This window comes from Gadus chalcogrammus, chromosome 3 (genome assembly GCF_026213295.1).
Source record: "Gadus chalcogrammus isolate NIFS_2021 chromosome 3, NIFS_Gcha_1.0, whole genome shotgun sequence".
Classification (NCBI taxonomy): domain Eukaryota; kingdom Metazoa; phylum Chordata; class Actinopteri; order Gadiformes; family Gadidae; genus Gadus; species Gadus chalcogrammus.
Genome location: NC_079414.1, coordinates 22,518,772 through 22,543,768, shown reverse-complemented (window position 1 = coordinate 22,543,768; position 24,997 = coordinate 22,518,772). Strand labels below are relative to the sequence as shown.

Sequence of the window (24,997 nt, the reverse complement as noted above, 5' to 3'; positions counted from 1 at the left end):
ATTGACAAAACAACAACTGGTCATCAATGGGAGACTGAAAGAAAGGATTGCTATGGCACTTGCATGGACTAAGAAACAGGGTTTCACCGTTTATTTTCTCTGTAATGTTATACAAATAAAGGCAACAACCGTGCTTTCTATTTCTAACAGGTCAACAGGGGTTTTTGCTCACTTAACTTATGGAACATTTCAAATTCACAGATTTACCCTCATGAATCATGAATATAAATACACTAAATATTCTTTTTGCGGCGAGTACTAAAAAAGTTTCCTCTTTACTTGAAACCCCCCAAAAAGGAACACGGGTCTCTCATAAATAAATGAAAGGAAGCAAAAACAACTGCAGGCCAAATTGTTCTGGGCTTTTTGACAAAAAAGATTTTAAACTAAAAACTTTAATAACCCAGTCAACAGAGAGGGCAGGAAGTTTACGGATAAAAAAAGGAGGGATAGCCTTCTTAAGTGAGCCGTGTAGCTCCTTCTTCCTTGAAGTTAACAGACTTGGCCATCGTCCTGTTTCTCACAAATCAACACTTTAGTGTGGTTAAATTCTCTTCATCGTAGTTAAATAAAGTAATTCTCTTTACTTGCACTAAACATCCCACGACTCTCACTTCACCTAATTAAATGTCCCTGGATAATAATAAAAGCATGTAATAGAAAATAAACAATAATTAAAAACAATGGGGCAATGCAGGACTCTACCCACGGCACAGAAGTGATCAAATAGAAGTAATAGTTGTTTTAGCAACTCTCATTGGAGCTTCTTGAAACTAATACATTAACAAAACAGGCAGGGTGTGTGTTAGCTTTGTGCGATCATTGTTTACCATTACTTCTACTATTTACTATAAGGATCCCCTGGGAACGAGTCTCAGGAGGGCTGGAAGGACCGCATTCATTCCAGGAAATCCTCCTGATGCAGATGATCTCAACAGTGTTGATACCCCATTCTTCTTGTTGGGCGCTAAATAATCACTCTGCTGAACACTTCCACTGTGGCTAATCACTTTGTTAGTCATGCTCCCTTAATAACTGTAATCTCAGCTTTGTAAACTGTGAAACAACATTAGCAAAGAATGAACCTTACTAATTCAGTCTTTGGAGATTATTAATTGTACGTGGCAGTGGTCTGAAGCAATGAGAACCTGCCTTAATGATTGACAATACAGGCCTCCAGATAGCCCTCATGAGTTACTAATCACTTATGAATTGACATAATTAAAGCATTTCATACATTTGTGATCATATTAGGTATTACTACTAATACTATTTCTAAGGCCAATCCCATGTTAGCCTGAATGTCCTGGCACTGTCAGCTTCCAATAGCAATGCATGTGTAATGGGCGACACTAAATTTTGTAATGCATAAAGTGATTATTATATCAATATCTAAAGCCAGAAAACACAGAGTGCAAATTCTGCTCCATATTTGTAATGTGACACAACAACAATAAAAAGGTTAAAAATGGTTCAAAGAAGATAAGTAACAGTATGCAGCTGGTGCTAGTATTTTCAACTTGCTTCGAATAAGACACAAGTGCACTTGGTAAGGTGAAATTGTGCTTTGGGCCCTATAGGGAAATATGTACAAAGGTCAAGAGAATGTATTTGGATTTTTTTCGGGGGGGTTTGGATCCCCAATTATAATAGGGGGACCAAACATCCCAAAAACCATCCCTGGTGAATATTGGGCTGACTATTTTTGAGGCATGTCCCTGAATCAGTGTGATACAACTGGGAACACTGTTCATTATGCTCATGAATTATGTATTTTACATGTTGCACCCCTCCTTGTGCGGTTGGAATTGAAGGTCAGTGACAGCCTGCAGTGTTTCCCTGTTTTACTGTGAGCTACTGAGGGGTAAATATTAGGGAGAAGAGGAAAAACGCATATAGCAATCACCATTATTGTCTCTCAAACTACCCAGCAAATCCTAAACCAATCACTTCCAGGGGAGGAAGTCATTTCAGAGTTTCAGTCCACATCCATCCTGTTGCAGCAATGCAATCAAACAGAATACCCTTTTATGGAGGAAGAAAACCCAGCAACACACAAACCGAGGCGATGGAAAGCAGTTGGAGAGTTATCAGAAGAAGATGTTACCTTCTGGTCGTGGCTGTAGGCTAAGGCCCAGTCCTCCTGGGTGGGATGGAAGAGGAGGCTGAGGATATAGAAGCTGAGGCGGTACTTCTGGAAACTGGCCCCCTCATCAGAGCTCACCAGAACACTGCTCTCAAACTCTGGGTCGGTCAGCACCATGATCTGAGAGGGAGAGAGCCACATAGAGACAGAGAGAGAGACAGAGACAGAGACAGAGACAGAGAGAGAGAGAGAGAGAGACAGACAGAGAGTGAGAGATCTGTGCAATATTCTGCAACCTGCATGGTTGCACAATACTAAGACACAAAAAGACAAAAACGGTCAATATTGTTGATTTTGTGTTTTTTTCCTATTGAATGGCAATGAAGTGCTTTCAATTTCGAAAACAGTGAGTATATGAAACAAAAGAGCGAGAGCTGTAGATATGAGCACCATATTGTGTCCGTGCATGAAAATAAATGTGCGCGTGCATTTGCATGCACGTTCTTCGGTTATAAAAACGCACCCATACGTATCAATCAAAGTATACACCAGGGCATACACAGGTAGGACAAATGAAGAATAAGCATTATTTAAATGAGTCGGAAAAGAGAAAGAGAGGATGAATAAAGAAGTTGAAGGGATGAAGAAGTGAAAGAGTGAACCAAGCCACGCCAGATGAGAGCAGAGACAAGACGGTTAGCGAGACCGCTCCGCCGCGTCAGCAGAAAAGACGGTTCTCCTGGAACGAGGGGAGCTCGCCGTGGTGCCAAGACCCTTACTTCCCCCCCCCCGTCTCCCACTCCCATTCAGCCTGCCGCTTGCTTCTGTTGCCATGTAGTGGCATTTTGGGTGGATGTTTCCCTGTGTGTGCTCCAAGCACAAGCACTTAGGAGAGTTCATCAAGACTCTCCAGAAGGCCGTCCTGATAATGGGGTCGTTTTTGGTTCCGGTCTATTTATAGTGATGGCCGTTCTGATATAGTGCGACGCCAAGACGTCAGATCATATCTAGACGCGTGCTAAATGACTGATGTGGGGTTTTTCCCGATGGTTATTTCTCTCCATGAAAGACCTGGGCACACCCGCGCTGAAAGACCCCATCATTTGATATGATTAAACAGCTTTAAAAGATTAAACCAATTTACATTTATTCCCATAGCCACTCCCAGTATTCTGTCGCATTATAGCAAGCTGCGGAGATTGAGAAGTCGGCAAAATGTAATCAGTGTGGAAATTGCATCATTGTGTCCTTCTGAATTCACTTAACAGGGAGTGTGGCTATGCCGTCACATTACTGTCACCGTTCTAAAAGGGGTGTACGAATGGTTTCCCATCACAAAGACGTACAGCTTACAGAACAATGTTTGCAAAAAACAACAACAACGCTTTAACTCCGAGAGCTTCTTTACGATGTGGGGGTTTTCTTAGCGTAAATGACTCAATTAGACAAGGGCTCCTTCAACGCGGATCGCTACGAGGGGAGGTTCTGCTGATGGAACGCCATCACATGGTCATAAGCTTGTTTACCCTGAAGGGTTATGGGTAAGGTTATGGAGCTCGTTCATCACAGTGGATGTTTGGCACAAATGGCCTACTTCAGAAGAGGATCATGATCTGATGGGAAACATCGAGAAGAATCAAGGAAGCGGGATTGATGGGATTACGATCACGTGGGAGAACTAACTTTCTTAAAAAACGACTGTGTGTGGGAGTAGGTGTTATCACTATGCCCACACAGCTCCCAAATAGTTGTTTTCTCCTTTCAGCCTGATCTGAATTGAGAAAACAGTGGCACATTTGTCACTGACAGAAATACCTCCCCTCTTTCTACAATTTTCCCCTCACCTCCCAAGCCGTGATTTAGATGAATTGTTTTCCATTAAGGGCCACTAAACAGGCAAACAGGATTTCTTACACCTTCCAGTCCCTGCCATTCATTACATAGAACCTCACTGGAGTGTTATTCACACACACACTGCTTAACTTGATTAATTCCTATTTTATTATTTTGTCAAACATATTCCAACTCTTAAACATAAATAATAGCTCCAATTGTATTTTAAAATATCCAAACTACATTACAGGTGAAATCATAACAATGAATATGCGTCCATTTCTTTGGCCGTCTAAAGGTATTCATTAATTAGGGCATAAAGGCAGACAACTCATGTAAGAACTTGACTGCAATATATTTCCTGGTTTATTATATTATATTATAAGTGTTAATTAAGTTTCTCTGCAGGCAGCACTGAACAAAGAATATTTATTAATAATAAGAACTATTCACATTGAACAATAGTGATCAAACTACACTTCCCATGACCATAAATCTGGAATGGGATGTGGCACGCAGGATATAACCCAGTCAAACCCCACAGTCCCTTGGAGAAAACTGATAATAATATTCCACTCTCTGTTGACTTTAGGTGTTCAATTATTTTTGCAGTCCTCAGCCAATGGGGAGCCAGAAGTGGGGAAGAGAAGAGGAGACACGAGGTGGCAAACAATAACATAACCAATGCATAACAAATGCATCCAATAAAGTTTTTTTTTCGTATTTTCTGCTCTTTCTCATTAGTGTGATATTGAGCTCACATCCAACCCAACCGACCACATATTATGCGGTGCGGTGGGGTGAAAGCTATCTGTGAACCCCATCCGAGGCTCTTGGAGGGTAACAAGACCACAGCAAATAAATCACGTCCAACCAAATCAATCCACGTGGCATCTTTGATGCTGCATCCCCACACAGTGCGACTGCTCTGGTGGATGTAGCCATGCCACGACTCGCTATGTATTTGCTTATTTTTTCTTATCGGCATTTTTACATTGTTACTCTCAGACAACCCCCAATAAATCAGGCGAGTAGAATAGCTTGCAAAAAGATAAATAAATAATGGTTATGGATTTGCTTTATGGGCGTGTTAAAATTATTTTTAATCATTCATGTAGGCTGCACACTGTTTATTATGGAGGCTTATTGCGAGGGAACTCTGTTGTTAACAAGCATGTCTGATTTAAATGTGTGGATGAAGATACAACACACTGTTGATTCGAATAACACATCCTTCCACCCATCCATCTATATGATGTTTAAAATACAAAGAGAAGAGAGCTTAAGTCTGACCCCAACCTGTTCCTTAAGAACTGTAGGTGTTATGTGAGAAGAGAGCGATAAGTCATCTTTAACACTGTAAATAAACAGGGAGATAGAAGAAACGTGTGTGTGTTTCTCTCACATGTATTACTGCAATTAACACTGCCGTCAATTATGTATCCACAAATTGATGTATGGATGCAAACATTATAATTATGAAAAGCCTTTTCTTGGTAAACATTTAGATATTTATCGATATTTATATTTTCTTTAAATACGGCAAATACCAAAACAATACATTTATAAGATAATGAGAGGGCTAGGTTCTCATTCCCCTCTAGACAAGGATGGCCATCTGATTGTATTTTTTAATCTAACTATAGAAGATAGCAATACCGGTCGTAATACCATTCCGGAAACGGCATGAGGTAATGCCTTTCCCGAACCCGCTGTAGCTCAACCAAGACGGATTCATTTGACCTGCTCTCCAGAGCGAGGCGTTTAGGGTCAGCGCCGCTGATATTGGGACCTGCGTGTCCCATCCTTCAGATGATATGCTGAGGGCCCACCTGGGGCCCACAGCCCGGCCCGGAGAGGTGTACATACGGATCGTTCTGAGGACCTCACTGAAGCAGGTCTGGTCACGGTAAGGGAACTGGGATCTCTGCCGCTATCACCATATGTTTCTGAATCACCGAAAAATATGTCTAAGTCATAAGACCTATGTATGTATGTTGTACACGTTTGTCGTAGTAGTTCTGACCATGACATTGATCAAATCTGTTGTTATTTGTTAAACTTACATTGTTAAACATATTGGTGTTGCAAACAAGAATAAGAATAATTAAATATTAAATGAAGATAGAGTAGTAAACTGGTGAAAATGTACAACCCCTGGCAACCAATTCTCTCTCTCTCTCTCTCTCTCTCTCTCTCTCTCTCTCTCTCTCTCTCTCATATATAGTGGAGAAGGGCCACTGGAGCATAGAAAGCACAGGCCAAAGGCCCCCGCCTCCCACAGGTAAGCTGTGGTTCGGATGATGAACTACCTCCTGCTCCATGACATACAGACCAGCTCAGTCCTAAAGCAGAGAAATGTTTCCTGTGCTTTCAGTGATCAGTTAAATGCAATAGACCACTGTATCCTGTACCCTCTAAACTTTCTAAAGTCTTAAGTCTGCTCGGAGGCACTGATGTTGCAGCTATGCACAGAATTATCTTTTGACATAACAGAGAACATTTCTTTTTCAAATATCGTTAGCCTCATAGTCTTATTGCTATGAGTCATATTTTGAAAAAAAAATGAATATGCAACCTACATCTATGCTAAAACTGCTGATTCACTGTGCCACATTGGCTATCTCCTAAGCCAATCAGTGTGTTTTTTTAAGTTCCATAATCAGTATCTTCCTACCTGACTTAGGTATTTTTTACGTTAAACACAAGATGAACCTTAAAATAAAGCTTTGCTCCCTTTGCTGGTTAATTGTTTAAATAATACACTATGTCTGAAGAAACACCTCTTCCTCTTCCCTGTTGAGCTGTACTGTTGTTGTGGAATAAGAGAAAGAAAGCAATGTTTAATATGATCTTGACTATAATGTCTTATAATCGAGATCACAATTTATAATATTCAAGTATTTTAAAAGCTACCGCTCTTCCTTGTCCAGTTATCTAAAACTAGGTCACAGAACTTTTTTGTATAGCTACTCCAGTTTTAACTGCATTGTTTGATTATCCTGAGCCTAACTTGCAAGTCCCTTTGGATAAAAGTGTCTCTTTCTAGTATTTCAGCCTTTCTTCCTTACACAGCACATACATTCACAAGAAGCATTTTATATTGAAAGTATTTCGGTTTGAAAAGAGTCAAAGAAAAACAATTAGCCTATCTGTAGCCGAGCAAGAAACATACAACAAACAGCGAACACAAAAACAGAAAAACTACGTGGGCTGTCTGCCCACATTTTAATTTGTTTGCCACAGCACATTCTACCCTTTTAATAGGAAATGGGTTTCAGTTAGTCTACCCTTCGTACTGAACGCTTGGCAACTGTAACTATCTCTACCTGTTGTCTTTCTGCCTTGTCTTGCTCTGGTGCACAGAACAAATGTCTCCAGGCCCTACAAAGCTAAAACATGAACCTCTGGGTACATGGAGGAGAGGGGATTGAAGGCTGTAGCTAACAGCCTGGAGTTTCTAAAGAAGGTGGCTTTCAAAATGTCAAGCTGCCTCCTTTAGAGAAACACCAGCAGAATTAAAGCGCAATAGCTTGTATTTTACAACTCCAATTTTCAACAGCTTTTTGGAAAAGTATTGCATACTGCAATGAGATGTTGGCCTTTGGACATGGATGGTTCATCACGCTACTCCATGGCCAAGAACACTTTTTATACCTTAAATATTTTATTGGTGCGTAATACATTTCTTTCTTTGCCAATGGAAGACCTCTGTTGTCAATCTTGTCTTATCATGGGCCGTCCTTGACCTTAGTGTGTGGGCAGTTGCCAGGATGCTCCTCCTCATTCAGGGGGCATTTAATGTACTCAAGTCCATTTTAAAAAACGTACCTTTCTCTTGTTAGTCGGACAGATGTAGAGGTAGCTCAGCACTGTCTTGGATCCTACTTTGTCATTCATTCTCTCATAGGTGGATCCGTAGTCAGTAGACCTGAAAATACAGAAGGAAAAACAGTGTGAACTAGTAAGCCAGTATATAGAGCCACATAGATTTGTTTTTGTATTCAAAAGATCATGCACAGGACACACATGATGTCACGAGTTAAATGTGGCAAATAGTTACAACAAACCCAGTTTTAAAGAAAACAGAATATTTAACAGACTACACTACTCAAATGTAATCTCAAATCGGCCACTGTAATGTGCTTTGTGTCTTTCTAGTAGAATAAGGGAAGCCAACTCGATCCCCTGCAGAATGGACCCAGTGCTGTTAATAATTCATCTTTACCAATGATTTAAAAGAGCATATAATGTATGAAGTGAAAAAGATACATGTGGTTGTCCCCATAGACAAAAGTTCTAATAATTAAAAAGTGGTAATGACCCTATTAGTTATCCTTGTCCCATGGAACATGACCAGACGCTGCTACCAAAACATCTTTGATATGACAGATCTTCTTTTTCAACAGCAGCAAATTTTCCCCATTCATCCACCATTTCTGCTTTTGCAGCATCAAATTGTCTTGAAACAAAAGGGTTTATTGCACGACTGCTGTTGCTACTTCAGCAGTTCAAACTCTTATTAAAATGACAGTATCATCTCATCCATTCAAATTAATTTGTGCCCGGCTCCAAAAGTCAAAGTAGTAGAAGTAAAGCAGTTCGCTTTCAAACAGATATTCGCTCTGAGATCAGAGCAAACCAGCCCTAAACGAATCCGAGCGTGACGCCAGGGCGCTGAACTGCTTGTTTAGGACTTAATTACATTGTTAGAGTCCTCTGGTGTCTCTCAGAAAAACCAATATGGAGTCGCCTGTGGCAGGAGGTATGCAAATAAGGTTGTTGTTTTTTTCTCTTCCTTTCATAAATCTCCCTCACAAGAGGTGATTTATGATAAACCCAGTTGGGAGTGGGACTCATAAATCCATAAAGCCAAGTGAGCTCTGCAAAGCCTGTCTATTCTTAATAAGTGAAGTGAGAAACTAACATTGGACAGGTCATTTTATGTGAGTGGGGAGGAGTATCTTCCTAAAACTCAAACAGTGGATTCTGGTGCTTGAGCTATCAGGTGATTCTACGGAGTTGAGGTAGCAGGGCATCATCGTGGATTTAACAATTACCTCCCTATCAGAGGCACTGCAATCTATTACTTATCGTCATCGGACAGATCGTCTGGTCCAATCTAGAGCGGTAGCTACACTTCCTCAAATCTACCCCTGAGCTTATCGGTGTGCAGTGTATCGCAGCAAAGTAATAGACACGGTCCCTACTCTGGGAACCATGGTTATGTTAATAACATAAACGATGTATACAGCGCCGGCCAGCGCCTTTCTAAATCGTCACCAATGGGGAGTGGGTTCTTCAGTAGGTCCCTGAACGAGAGGATGCGCAGGGCTCATGAATATAGCGTTTCCTGGTGGGAGTATGCATAATAGATAAGGTCAAGTACGATGTGGTTGAAGCTAGTGACCGAACGTTAACACCAGAGTCGGCCACTAGGGAATGTTTGGTATAGCCAGGAGGAGTGATTGTAAGGCTTAAGCATCCTAAGGGACTGGTGTAGCAGGAGATTATGGCCTCTAGTCTAATATACTTTTTTGCTTTGGAAGGTTCTAACTGTGTGAAATTACCCTTAAGTATCTAAATAAGAACATGAAAGAAAATAGTTTTCATGTCATCATACTTATAGGGATTCAGATCGATAAATATAAGTGGACAGCAGAGAGCAACCATGGAGCAAGCATTCTCAATGTGACAACCATTGATTTCACTTTTGCGTCTTCTAGCCTATATTCCTTTGTTCATTTGAATTGAAACCTTGGTAATAAAGTCATTTTTTTCTTATAGAAGTTGTTACAGCCTTCGTGAAAAAACAAGGCAAGAACGCACGGGGCAAAATATCTACGATGTACTTTTAGTAGTCAATCTTGGGAACATTGTTGAGTCTACACGGCAGAAGATATGCCATGAGATAATGACGTGGCCTAGCATAAGTGCAATGTGATTCTCCTAGCAACACTGTTGTCTTTTCCTCAGTCCTTATGAAAGTCCTTCTGGTCAAGGAAAGGTATGTTTTTAGGAAAGAATTTTTGGTTTATTTCGACCAGAGTCCCAGAGATGTAGCAGGGAATTCTGTGTATTCCTGTAGCAGGGCATTCTGGGAATTGATGTCGGAAATCAGGATTATGTGGTTTGACGTAGCAGCTCTTTTACTTAAAGGTAGGGTAAGCCGTGGCCAAGGGGCTGTTCCATGCTGGAATACAGATGACGTGGTCACACTAGCCAAACCTTCTAGACTTTAGTATGCAAATGAGCTCGGGCACAGGGCCGCGGCCCAAGTGTGAGAGGCCCCTGAGGGGACACTCACACTGTAGCCCCTGCACTGATTACGGATGACAGTCTTCCTCAAGACCAGGCCAATCTATTGCTAGCCACATGTTTTAGGGGCCACTCACACTAGGGCCGCGGCCCGTGCCCGAGCTCATTTGTATACTTAAGTCTAGAACGTTTGGCTAGTGTGACCACGCCATCCGTATTCCAGCATGGAACAGCCCCTTGGCCACGGCACACTTGGGAGAAGTGTGCCGTGGCGAAAGTACAGATGCTAATGTGATGACACGCGCGGATATGCAACGTGAGCTGGATGACGTAGTCCTTGCGCGACCCTTCTTTCTTTATAGGTCCATGCCCTTCTTCCCCACAACAATCATTTTAAACAATGGCGGCAAGCGGTTCAAGAGTGGGTTTACGTTGGTGCGATAGTGAAGTCGAGTGTTAACTTGAAATTTGGGCCGACACCAGCATTCACGTTGTTGTTCTCCACTGTTGTTATGGCAGCGAGGACGCTTGGTGATGACGTATTTATCGTATTACGACGTGATGACGTATGTATGAAGGAGCAATCGTGCCCAGGCCACGGCCTTTGGGAGCAGTGTGACCACGGGCCAGCGCGGGGAGGGGGGGAATCATGCTGAATCTTCCTGCAGCACGGAACAGGCAAACTTGCCTAGTGTGAGTGCGCCCTTAGGGAAGTGGCTTTGGAGGGAGGCCCAAATTGTTTTTTTTCTGTTGGATACCTTTAAAATCGACCTTACTCGCGGATTTCTCTGATTTCTCCACAAATGTGAACTAAAGTCCTTTCATCATAAAATCATTTATGGTAAATGGCCAGGGCTGTTGATAGAACTGAGCTGTGTAAATCCTTAGTTACAATTTACATGCAAAACGTTCTTAGTCATTTGCATTCAACACCATGCCCAGTTGCAAAGAGCACCTCACTCAAGTCCTAACCTACATTCATTGTTCACTCCACAATATGATGTGTTTATATTTCCCCGCCACGCAAAAGAGCATTGATGATTACACTCTGCATGTCTCCTTCTCCATTCAATCTTTATTTTACACCCACGGCTTGACTGACACATCCAGGTAAAGTCAACAGCCTGGGAGTGTTGACGCGACCGTCCCCGGTCGCGACGACGGGGAAACTATCCGCCGCACCTGTCAAAACAAGCCCTCAAAGCCATATCACTTTGTCCAATTGAACAAGTGAAAAGGAAAAAAACACACAAATAAAACAACGTCTCAATATTCATGATTGTCTGCGGGGAACGTGGCAGTGATGGCAATTAGCATGTGATTACAGCGTTTCCTCCAGCCGCCCCACGCTGTATCTCTGTCTCTCCCGCTCTCCTTCTCTGTGTGAGCCCTGTCAGTGTCTTGCCATCCTATTCATTCCCATCAGCCAGGTCCTGGGAGACGCTTTGTTTACCTGCTGTTGTATCTGCTGAACCCTTGCAGATACGATTTAACAATACATGGGCAACGCCCCTCCTGCATGTGCTCTACATATTTTTTTCTTTGAAAAGATGTTCCATGGAGGTTGCCAATGTTGGCTTTGCTTGATTGTCCCTATACATCCAATAAAGGGACACGGCATCAAACAGATCTCCCTTTGGGTCGTATCCTCGTTCTGTTTGGGTTGTTGGGGGGGGGGGTAAGGGTTTACACTGGTGATCCCTGCTCAAAGGTGCAGTTTGATCCCCCAGGTTCAACACCTGTGGGCGTCAAAAAAAGAGTCTGCCAAATGAATAAATAGATAGATTTGTGAGACAAAGAGTTCCTGAAAAAAATAGGAATACATACTGAAAAATATTGAATCAGTGAATCATTATATGAAAATGTGATTTAAGATGTCGATCATAGTCAACATCTAAGTGTGACGATTGTTTCTGCAAAAAAATAAACATGTATATCAAACAGTATCTGATGGTGCTTTTACAAATAAGGACATTAGAAGCACAGAAGCAAAGAGTGGTCAGAGTTCTCATTAGGGAGTGTGTGAGGCATGTCCAGATGGCAGCCAATAAAGTGTAACAGTTTGACGTAGAAAGCACACTGCACACTCTGGGGAGGGGGGAGAAAGGGGTGAAGAACAACACAGGTGGATAGAGAGAGGGGGGAGAGAGAGAGTGGTCAAAGGAAGAAGGAGAGAGAGAGAGAGAGAGAGCGAGAGAGAGAGAGAGAGAGAGAGAGAGCATGCACTCCCGCTCAATCCTGTCCGTCTCCCAGGAGCATCAAACAAAGCACCGAACTCCGGTGGAACACCTTCTTAAAAAATACATCTGAAGTATTTTGTTGATTCGGATCAAGACAAGCTCAGACTGCGTGGCCCTTTTTTCAGACAAAAGTAGAGCTGGCCGTTGGAAGAAAAGACCACAGCAAGGGCAGAACATGGAGGGTATCCAGAATCGGGATTCATGACGACGTTTGAATGTCTTCTCTTGCAGACACTGGGCTAAATGATAAATGACCAGGGATAAGCCCTGCGGACCATGATATCACTCGAGCCACGAACTGTGGATGCTCGATGCATATGCCCTGAATAAGTCAGCGTTTGCCTCAAAATATAAATAAATAACCGCAAAAGGTTGCCTTCATCTTATGAGCAATAACAAATTCTGCTGATCCCGGCGATTGCCACGGCGACAGGGATCAACATTCCGAAAACCGAATCGATTTAAAATGGCAGAGGTCGATGTGAGGGAAGATTTTCCAAAATTCTCTGAGATACGTCAGCGAGCGCCGAGGCAGCGGATGTGAGGTTTAATAGCCTCTGCTCACATCAGCAGTGCATCCCTCACAATGTACAAGCTGTCAGGGAGTTCATCTCCACAATATTCACTTACCCCCAGCAGCACTCCAGTGCATACTAACGTATGCCGTCAAGTACACCAACTGGTTCACGCCCACAGAGGCATGTTTCTACGTTACATATGCGCACAAACACGTACATGTACAATACACATACATACACTAATCCAAACAATACACACAATCTATCTGACACACACACACACACACACACACACACACACACACACACACACACACACACACACACACACAGGCACTCACCTAAGACATATTAGCTGCTACAATCTCTTGGCAAATGTAAGAATTCAGTCAAGCGTAATGTAACGGGCTTTGGAGAAGTGCCATTCCCTGAGATTGAGAGACATTAGCAGGTACTATGGATTTGTTGTGGCTAGCAGACCTTAGCAGGTAGCACAGGACTGTAGTCGCTAGCAGACCTCAGCAGGTAGCACAGCACTGTAGTGGCTAGCAGATGTTAGCAGGTAGCACAGCACTGTAGTGGCTAGCAGACCCTAGCAGGTAGCACAGCACTGTAGTGGCTAGCAGACCCTAGCAGGTAGCACAGCACTGTAGTGGCTAGCAGATGTTAGCAGGTAGCACAGCACTGTAGTGGCTAGCAGATGTTTGCAGGTAGCACAGCACTGTAGTGGCTAGCAGACGTTAGCAGGTAGAACAGCACAGTAGTGGCTATCAGACGTTAGCAGGTAGTACAGCACTCTAGTGGCTAGCACCTGTTAGCAGGTAGTACAGCACTGTAATGGCTAACAGATGTTAGCAGGTAGTACAGCACTGTAATGGCTAGCAAATGTTAGCAGGTAGTACAGCACTGTAGTGGCTAGCAGACCTTAGCAGGTAGTACAGCACTCTAGTGGCTAGCAGCTGTTAGCAGGTAGTACAGCACTGTAATGGCTTACAGATGTTAGCAGGTAGTACAGCACTGTAATGGCTAGCAGATGTTAGCAGGTAGTACAGCACTGTAGTGGACAGTAAACGTTAGCAGGTAGTGCAGCACTGTAGTGGCTAGCAGATGTTAGCAGGTAGCACTGTAGTAGCTATCAGATGTTAGGTGGTACAGCACTGTAGTGGCCAGCAGACTTGTCACTGAAATGCAACAACAGGAACGAAAGCGGTTCTGTGCTATGTTTCTTTCAACAATCCACTATGTTGTAATACACCGTGAGATTGCAATTCATTACAACAATTATTTTAGATAATAAGTGTCAAAAATGAGTTCTTTGCTTATATTGAATGCTTACAGAAATGGAACCAGGAAAATGTTACCTTAAACGGCCCTTACTCTGCAATCGTCTTGCCTCTCCTCAGGCTGAAAACTACCAGCCCTGAGAAATGGCTGAGAACTTCAGCTCCAGTCCAGCGGTACAAAGCACAGTCTCCGGACATTGGGTACTGTGCATCATATTTTGCCGGACATTGTGTACTGTGCGTCATATTTTGCATCCCTTGCACCAATTAACAGATCTAACGCCTAATTGCATCATTGACGCTGTTGCCTAAACACCTTTAAGCAATATGTTTCGATGATGGGGTGAGGAGGTTGCTGACATCATCCACTGATTGCTTTAAGTGACTACACGTGTCCTCGGCATCTCCCCCTCTCCCCGAGCTCTTCTCCATCCAGCCATGCCAGCGAGTGAACAAGTGTCTCGACTTGAACTCGTCCCAGAACGCCTGGCTTCCAAGGATGAAACTTTAAAGAGAAGTAGGAAACTTTGACATCTTTTCAGGGCCCCTCGAGGTGGTGATTATTTTTGCATGAGGTCTGAGAGATTTTTTCGTCTTCGTCCTTTTTTTCTTGTTTTTCTGTTGCAGGCCACGCAAGACGGTCCCCACGGTGACAACCTCCTCCTGTCCGCTCCGTGCTTCTGCGGTGCGGTGGCCGCTGACCTGAAACACGTCGCGGGGCTCATGACTCACGGCCCCGGACGACACCAGCGCCAGACCTTCTCTCAACCCCCTCAACACATCACCGCTGAACCCGCTGCCGGGGGGGGGGGGGGGGGGGGGGGCGGGTGGTTGACGGCTCCCCCGGGAAAGACGAGACAGTGCGGGGGTGGTGGGTGGGTGGGGAGGGTGATGAAATCCTTGACGTGGGTTGCTTCTGACTTCCCGAAAGCCCAGGAAGAGGAAGAGTAGGAGGAGAAGAAGGGAAATGACTGGTGTTCTTTATTCACAGTGGCAGAATGGATCAACCTCCCCTGCTGGCTGGGGGGCGTGGGGGAGGCATGGGGAGGTATGGGGGGGGGGGGGGCATGGGGGGAGGGCAGGGAGAGGCCAGAGCCCAGTGGCCCAGAGCCAGAGCCCAGTGGTCTGGGTGGGTTGAGGTTTCGGAGGGAGCAGCAGTGCTGAAGGTTCCTCCGGAGTGTTGTTAGTGATAAAAACCGACATGTTGGGGTCAGGTGGAGGAAGGGGTTCATGTGCTAAGGGGGGGGGGGGGGAAGGAGCTCTGTGGTGGAGGATGCTCTGAGCGGTGCGGATAGCCAAACCGTATCCGTGGTCTTTTTTTGCGATCAATTCAAAGCACTTTGAAATTGGCACTGCTAGACAAGTAGCCTGTTCACATGCAAGCAGGCTTTGAGATATAATTGTCTTAAAACATAAAGCAACCTTTGTTGCTTTTGTGGGCTCTTAAAAGTGGGTGTATTATCTTGATCTGCTGGCAGGATCCACTCACATCCGGTCCAAAATCGCAGTTGTATTGCATTGTTTCAGCCAAAAAGTCATTTTAGATTGGTTGCTAGTACTTAGGTTATGAAAGTTAATCTTGTTCTAATGGTGCTATCCAAAAATAATAGGAAGGCTTTAGTGTAGATTTACATTTGTAAGTGATGAGTACAGCTTTTATAGATAACTCTTCTGAAATGGATACGGGCAGTTCAGCCTAAAATGCAATCAAATACAAGGGCTAGGGGGCATTCTCACAGTTAAAGTATTCGGGACAATTGTGTTCAGAAACATTTGCTAAGGTGAGAGGAAATTAGCCCATTGTCAATCTTAGGTATGAGGTGTTCTTGTAAACCAATTCTGTGTCCCATTTTCCAGAAATGTGTGTCTACTACTGAAAGATTGCTAAATGTGTCATGGTCTGGTGTGGTCAAACCCATCCCTATTGCAGAAATCAGTGACAGCCTAATGAGCTGTCAAACTATATCCCCGGAAAACTCCTGTGAGCACGCATCAACAAAGCTCGCACTCTTGGACAATAGCCAAAGTCAGATGAGACAAAATGAGGCAAACCCCCCAAAAAATCCCCTCCATATTCCCTACGTTAGGCAGCCATTTATAATGAAGGAGAGTAGCACATAAACTATTGATTTATAGTGCTGCTACCTGGTTTGATTTATGCCAATCATGCACTCTATATGAAGAATTTCCAAATCTAAATCACTCCCTCCTTCGCTGTCAGTGCCGAGACATCACTCAGCGGCGATGAATTGCACACAACTGCAATTGTTCAGCCACACGCCAGCTGTTTCCCATGACTTTGACTGAACCAGGTTCAAATATGTCTAAAAAATTCAAATACAACATAAAAACAAGCCTATAAAAGCCAGACGGAAATCTTCCTCAAAGTCTTTTCGAAATAGTCTAAACTTAAAAGTATTTTAGTGGGATGGCTTGCTCATCTCCCCTCATGCATCACGCTGCAACATTTAGTTTTTTATTTCGTTACCCTGACAGGGTAAACAAGCTTCTGCCGGGAGGAGAGTGAGAGCTATACCAGAACACTCAACAACACTTTTAAACGACCTCTTTGTCTCCATTTCGTCTCCAACTGCTATTGGACACAATGGAGCGGATAGAACAGCCCGAGTGAAGCCCGGAATAACACAAAAAGCACCAAGGTATGGAACAACTTGAAGGATAGATGAGAAGGTTATGTATTGCCCCTGACATGCTCAACAAATCGTTGCTGCTGTTTTGAATACACAACAGTAAAGGGAAAGGATTTTTTTACACGAGCCGTAGACACCTCTGTGTCCCAAAGTCGGCCGGCCTACTTGTCACTGAGTTGGTGCCCGGCCAGCCGTCATCTCAACTGCTAAAAGCTTGTGGGCGGCCATGTTCGCTCTGAGGCCGGGCGTCACGTAACTGTAAGCCAGTTGATTTGGACGAAGCAAAAATAGGAACCGGGGCTTGAGCGCCAACCGACCAATCAAAGGCCGGCTTCGGCATAAAGCTGCAGGGCGACCCACGTCGGCCCAAAGGTCTCTCTGGGATATTTGTGTCATTTCAGATAAGCTGTGGTGTTGTCAGAGATCCAGGGCCTACCCACCGCCATTCACCAACACAGGACATTTAATCATACGTTTGGCTGTTGCACTTGAAAATCGATTCCCTGGCGGAAAATAGAAATGTAAATAAAGAATACAACAAAACAAGAGTAAATTGTGAAGTGAAGCATTGTCTAACATAGACAGGGAACCCCAAAGTCATAACACAGACATGTGTTCTATTAGGGTTTCCTATTTTATTTTTAGTAGCATGCATCGTAACAATAAGAATAGGATAAATTCAAAACACAATATATCATACAATAAGTCATTTGAACAGCATAGATCTTGGCGTATCAAATGAAAAGCAATCCCTCACCCTCCCCAGTTCCACAGCGGCATGAAGCCACTCTCTCAACGAGCACCATCTTCATGAGGCTGGACAGGCAGATTAGTTTGTGCCTTTACCCGGGAGAAACATGACTAATAGCGAGATAGATTTGCAGGCATGCATCTCCCCTCTTCTCCAGCAATCCTCACTAGAGTCTGAATGAAATCACCGGAGGCAGCTGGGCCTTTGTTATTTGATATACTGCAGAGGAATTAACAATAAGAATGTTGCATGTTTTATTATACCCCATCTAAAAGGGCCGATGAGTGAACAACGTGTTTACCGTGAGTGAAAGCCAAACACTGACTCAGGCGGTGTCACAAACACACAGAATGGGATTGTGTGAAATCCCCCCATTGCCTTCTGGTGATGGAATTCACCATTTGCTATTATGACAAGCAGCAAATGAGAAACGGCTTCAGGAAATAGGGAAACGCTCCAGAGTGTGTAATTAAAAAGGTAGGAATTAAAATAATGCTGGGAAGCAGCATTAAAATGACCTTTTCGAATAACAATGCAGCATGGGAAAAAAAACAAAACAAGGAAACAGAAAATGGAGCTGTTTATTGTTTATTAGCGCTAGACAGGGAGGTGAGGGACAAGGAGTTCCTATCTGAGCTTCGATAAAGCGATGTTTTTCCAACGTGTGCCACCTTGCATGTTAATCGCGATGAAACGCAATGCACACGAGGACGGGTTTATACTTTTTTTCATGTTGTTGGTTCGACAAATGTGGATAGTTTGGACAATAACGCTTGGCTACTTCGTCGTCTTGTTAATCCATTTAATATGCTTCGTGGTTAGGCAAATGAGGGGGTATAAGCAGCGATGCTTGGGCATGTATTGCCTGTGAATCCCAGCCAACAGCTGCTTATGAATAATAATACAGAGAAAATAATTTTTAGTTTGACAAACATGTTGTGCGTGCCTGGCAGGACAGACGGTTATCACCACAGAACGTGAAAAGAGTGTTACAACAAAGTGGAAGTGTAAAACAAACCCGACGGCTCCAAGATCGGTCTGAGATTCCTGCTCATCAATTACCTCCATTTCTCCTTGCTACACGCATGTCCTCTACGACCCCCCCCCCCCTCTCCTTCAAATGCCTACAAATTTACTTCCGTGGTGAATATAACAACCCAATTCTTTTCCCAGAAAGGCTGTCAGAAAAAGTGTAGTCTAAGAAAGTTGCCGCCTGCTCATCCTACCCTGGCCTTCAAGGTGCATTTCAAGTCCAATTGCGAAAGGTCAGAGACATCAGCTGGGCCCTCTTCTCCACGCACCGGGTTCTTATTATAGGTACTGACCTGTGAAATATCAAACAGCCTAAGAGCATGCTCAGCAAAATGATGCAATTTGAGAGGATGTCACTCCTCACCCCTGGGTGACCTCATCCTGGCACACGGGCGAACGAGCGGGAGGATAGTAGGGGCTGACAAGTTGGAAACTCTCTCTCTCTCTCTTTGTTTCCGTCTATCCATCTCCCTGGTACTCCGGGGCGGGCTAAATTACCAGACGAAGATGGGAGAATTGACTTGAGTGTTTTCTAAATGAAACCGGCAATAAGTGGGCAATCCCACTGAAGGATTTCACTTTTCTTTCACGCTCCATTGTTCTTTCACTTTTGTTATTCCTGTCGAGCACACACACAGACACGCACGCACGCACGCAAACACATTATTTATATAGAGACAGCAACTTAATGCCCCAGTATTATGTAATACATTGCAACAAATCCAGACATTTTGTTGCAAGATATTTAGAGTTATTTATTTCACACATAAACATGCCACGACATGGACACAATGCGACATAGGGAGTTATCTTTCCACTCTTTTAAGATTACTTTTTAAAATGAGCCTTAACATAAACCTTGCAGTCCCAAACCCAAAACCTCACTAACAGTAAGCCTATGCACCCAAACACCTAACCTTAACCTCCCCCACACAAAATAAATAAATCGAATCTACTTTTAACCTATCCACATCCTTCAACCTTTACCAGTCTCAAATCTTACCACAGCGAGATACACTTTAACTTTCTTCCCTCCTTGGAACTAGATCTTTATCTTCTGCTACAGCTGACATTTGCCACTTTATTCGTCGCTTCGCATCTGAAAAATCATAACATTTTCAGCTATTGATGCACACCACCAAAGAAAGGTTATTTGATACAAATCTATCGGCTGCTTTGAAGTCAAGAAAATGTAAAAAGGTCAGATGACCAAAAGGTGCAAAGCGATTCTTTAACAAACAAAACCTTGTTCTCCTGGAAGGGGTTTCTTGTGGGTAGTTAGACAATGTTACCATTAGCCACTCAATGTGACCTGAACCAAGGATGTGCGGGATTCAGAACATGTGGAAATTCTAAATGTCAATAATTTACATCCATATATTCTGTTGTATTATTCAATTCTTCACCGCTGAAGCACTCACCTGGGTTTACACTGCTTAATAATAATACCGCTTAAACGTCCTCAATGCCACTAAATTATACGTAAATGGACAAATCCTCCAAAACAAACATACTCATGAGCACAATCTGATTTGTAGTTTTCGATCCAAGCAGGCAAACTTTGTAGACTAGTAGCACTAGTCTACAAAAGGAAACGTTTTTTATTTTTTGTTCCACTCAAAGCTAGAATCATACCAATTAAATCAAAAATAATTACACTAAAATCTCCAGAAATTAGATGTGAAAATGGGTGTTAATGAACCGGGACAAAGTGACTAAAGCGGGTAATGTCCCCTAGAAAATAAACCGGAATTAATATTTGCTGGATAGTTAACGAGATGATTGAATCATCAACTAACATCGGAGCGGGGGTTGGGATTCTTGCTTTGATCATTCTTAAAAAATATAAATTGGACTTATCAATGATTAAGTCATCATATCATTAATCCAAGTTAAGTAATGACATTAAGAGACATCCCAGGATACCTAAGCTGCATTCATGCTAATAGCATTTAAATTATGACAATACACATATCGTAATAATATTGATGTTAATAACATTTGAATGACTCCCATTCACATATCGTAGTAATAATAACTATGTTCTGGGAGTATAGTGTCTAGCCACCATTATTATGATCTTATTATCTGCAGTCTGACCTTTAGGCTGAGACCAACAAATGACCATGTAGTTGTAATTGGCTTAGCTAGAGCTGAAAAAAGCCTGAAACAAGGTTGTAGTTGTTTTTTTCGTCAAAGGAAAGTGTTGAATATCAGGGTCCTAACAGAGATAGACATAGATCACTTTCAAATTCTGGTCGGATTATGACCTTAACTCAAGTGGCTACAAGATACATCAATGCAGATGATGGTTAGGCTTTGGACAGCTAAGGTTAGGGGTCATACATGATCCAGGGAGGGCTGTGGATACTAATTTCAAATGAGAGTGGCCAGCTCCCCACACTTTCGGCGTGTGACACACGCTTTCACCTTCAGCCTCACCTCGCTGCCCAACCAATTCTACCGCCAAAACACTGCGACAAGCAACAGAGATGAACAGGTCTCATGGTCAAATCGTTATGGTCAAACCAAGCGAACGACTTTGACTCTAGAAGTATCGGTATCTGAAATGGCTCCCTGATTGGTCTGCGATGCATATCACACAGTTGATTGGACAGCTGGTGAAGATTACAGCCAGGAGCCAAGAAGGCATTGAAGCAAGATTATGATATTGGAAACCTCACATCTTTGACTTTAACGCGCCCGTGTGTCCTTTATTGGGTTAGTGTATGTCTAATACTGTGAAATTGTGAGTATTCCCTGGGTGGAACTATTCAGGCCGTGGGCGTAGTCAGGCTAGATCCTTAAATCTTAGACCTAATTAGGCTCCCGCTCCTGCCACATGTGAAAGCTGTCTACTTTTTTAAACCCTAATGCTTAAATTAGTCCAAATATATGCATGTGATTAAGTGCGAGAACATGCAAAACACACTCCAGCCAGATACCCAAAGTTGGCAACCTTCTACTAAATGAATGCACACACGATCAACCACAGTGCCGGATCGTATGGTTTCAATGTAAGGATTTCAGAATGGACGCAAACCTAGAATGAATGTGGCCTGAAGGAAAGGATCACAGTCAATAGAATCTGTCTAAATTAGCTCCTGGATAAACAGAGGAGAATGATGTGACCAAGATCTGTCTCGATTTCAATCAAGACTCACTAACGTATTCTGGAGTTCTGAAAGTGGACAAAGTTCAATGGCCCGTCTCGTTTGTGAGAGACGCGTCTACAAACCTGAGCAGTGCTCGCACTTGCCGGTGATTTGTGTACTTCACTGGACAGTTAGGACTTTCACAAATGCTCTTACACTGACAAACAAGACTATTTTGAGGGTGGCAGGTAAGAAAAAGCTCAGAGGAAGCTTTTGGAGGTTTGATTTATTGTCCGCGGCGAGAATCCGACCTTCGCAGACTCCCCTCCATGCCACCAAGCTCAGAACGCACCTTTGAATATTAGGGAGAGTGACTGACGGATTGGCCGACATGGTATAAGGTCAGGATGTTCATTACGTCTGACAGACTGGCAGACTTTCAGGTTTTCACCACTCTTTTGAACTTTGCTGAAAAGAAAGAAAATAATAACCCTGGATCAGATTTTCCTATCCAATGTTTAACATTCTCTGAGACCCCTTCTCACCACCAATCCGTGGACTCAATTAGCAGCCAGCAGACCGATGAATCACGGCCAGACCATCGTTAGCACACGACGACACGTGTATTTTGCTGAGTTTCGCCACCGCTCAGCTAAGCTAATTTGCTCTCTCTTTCTCATGTGTCTGTGACTTAACTTCAACCATCTCCCGGCATCTCTGGGGATCCTGTTTTAAGTAAGACCCCTGTGATCCTTTCTGCTCCCTGTTATGGTTATCAAAGGGTTATTGTATTCATGAATTGCTTCAGCTCCTCTCAGCGACCCTACAGATATGTGATTGGGCAGGGAGTAGAGAGCCAATCTTAAACGACAGGGGGAACATACTTGAACTCCTAGCAAAAGTTATTATTCCACAAGCAACCACTTATCTGAGACTGTCTTAAGACTATTTTCTCAGGTCATCATAATCAGCAATCAGTGGTTTGGAGATCATTATACAGATGGACCCAATATGCACATAGTGACATTGTAGTGAGTAAAGCATTCAGAGGTGTGTGCGTGCGTTTGTGCGTGCATGTGTGTGCGTTTGTTTGTGTGAGAGCATGCGCATGTGTGTGTGTATGAGAGCATATGTGTGTGTGTGTGTCCAATTATCCTACAGTGTGCCTAATGCCGGAATTGTGTTCAATTCACACTGGTTTCCAGTAAATGGCCAAACTGTGTCTATTCATTTTCATTATCTTCTTAATCCTGGTCAGGCCCGCTGGGCGGGGGTTGGATTCCGGAACAGATTGCTAATCCATTGTGAAAAAATAAAACCAAAAAGCCCTCACACCTGCATGCAATCAATGATGTCAAGTGACTGTTATTTTTTAAAGGTGCGAGGAAACCCAACAAAATACCCTTTTTCACATTTTTATATTTCATCATGTGAAATTCACCGAAAAAGGTAAATATATATATATTGACATTGAAAGACATTTCCATCAGCATTACAAAGTGTTTGTATATCAAGATCCTTCAAACCTAATATATAGAAACTAATGAAAAGGCGATCCAGTAGGATTACTTCAAAACAATTCAATCACGAAAGAAGACCTTTCATAATTGCCTCTTTGTTTATCGTCGTCACTCTCCCGGTCTGCTCATTCTTAGCGTTGAGTCCATTGTTTCGGTTCCCAAAGCGTTGACAACTCACAAACCTTAGCTTTTCTTAGCACCTCTTTCCTCAACTTTTTTCATCGCTGTCAGCTTCTTTCAGCTTTTGAAGCGCCAACTGGGAACCACTTTAAAAGGCATCAGACAGTGTCTGATGTGGCCATTTGTCTTCTAGCACTACAGCTCTATTACCTTGTATTAAACTTTAATGATGTTGATACACCGATTACCTGCGGAAAAACCCTCAGACTCTGTTGTGTGAGACTCATATGGGGCCAGCGTGTGTGACCTTGTGTGAACACACTCAATGATTGTGTGTCAAAAATGTATAGAGATGTGGAATATCCATTGTAAAATATAAATGCAATTACTCCTAAATAAATAAATCATTCAAAAATCCTTCTCAAAAACAATAATGTGTACCATTATAAATATTTGTTTTTCATGCTTGTACTTCAAATCTCATCAATAATGAAACTGATGTAAAGAGCTTGATCCCTGTTCAGAAATATCCTTGCCAGATATAGGCATTGAAAAGTTTCATCCCTTCCAGGACCACACCAGGACAGTGTCAGCTCAGCCCTTAATACTCACCTCCACAGAGTGCTCTCCGTGACACTGCCAATGTGGAAGTCATACAGCTTGGTCAGGATCAGAATCACCTGAAAGCACAAGAGGTGTCAACGTTAACCACAATACTGCATTAAAGAAATAAAATAGCATTCTGTCAAACTGCAAGTCCAGGGTATATGTGTGTTTACTTTTGCATACTCCAACACTCTTTTAACCGTCACAGTGGCCTTTGCAGGAATTCAACGTATGTTAGAACGACTCAAACCAAAAAGGAGATAAATGGAATCTTTAGAAACTTAGAGGCAAACTGAACTTGCAAGATCAGGCTGCAGCTGATGATTATTCGCAGGAGTTGATTAATCAAATGATATTTCTTTCGATAAATTAATGAATCATTTAGACTTTGAAATATCATGTTACCAGAGTCAAATTCGACATCTTAATGAGCTTGCATTATTTATATCAACGAATTGGTTATCAAAATCAGATTTCCATTTTTTGTTGTTCGACTAATCAATTAATTGGCTAACTTGCATAATACCTATTCACATTGAGCTGTAGTGTTGTTATAAAACAAGAACCGCTGACCGACTAGATCATATTTTGAGAAGCTGTGAAAGATACATTTTCTGGGAGGTACGGCTTATCCATCGTCATCAGCATGGACCTCTCGTATTCCAACATGCACTTAATATCAACTCTTGATCCAAAAAAACCCAAGGATGGACCAACGTTCGGTCCAAGGGATGCTGAGAAGATGGGTTTGCTGAGCTTTGCCTCTGTGTCGCATTCAGAGACAGACGAGGCACTTTCACTTTGGCGCTGAACTCGGGGCTCAACAACAGAACCGGCAGCTCAAGAGTGTATGGTGCAGTCCACAGCTAGTGGCTCCTCTAAAATAGAGAAGTACAGAAAAATCGAGCCATCACGCGGCTCACCGCCTTTTGAATCGTTTTTCCACGAAAACAGGGTCCGGATATTCGAGATGAAAGAAAAGGACTACAGTTTTGAACACATTT

General features: G+C 42.9%; 1 protein-coding gene across 3 annotated transcripts in view; it reads right to left on the bottom strand.

Annotated features, from left to right (window-relative positions):
- sorcs3a (sortilin related VPS10 domain containing receptor 3a) overlaps positions 1-24,997 on the bottom strand; it is an 81,536-nt gene that overhangs the window by 52,258 nt on the left and 4,281 nt on the right. For all 3 annotated transcript variants that reach the window (XM_056586780.1, XM_056586781.1, XM_056586782.1), the window contains exons 2-4: positions 24,000-24,067; positions 7,751-7,850; positions 2,108-2,266 (exon numbers count right to left, since the gene is read on the bottom strand). In XM_056586780.1, coding sequence (XP_056442755.1) covers positions 2,108-2,266; positions 7,751-7,850; positions 24,000-24,067 — 327 coding nt within the window. The remainder of the gene's footprint in view (positions 1-2,107; positions 2,267-7,750; positions 7,851-23,999; positions 24,068-24,997) is intronic.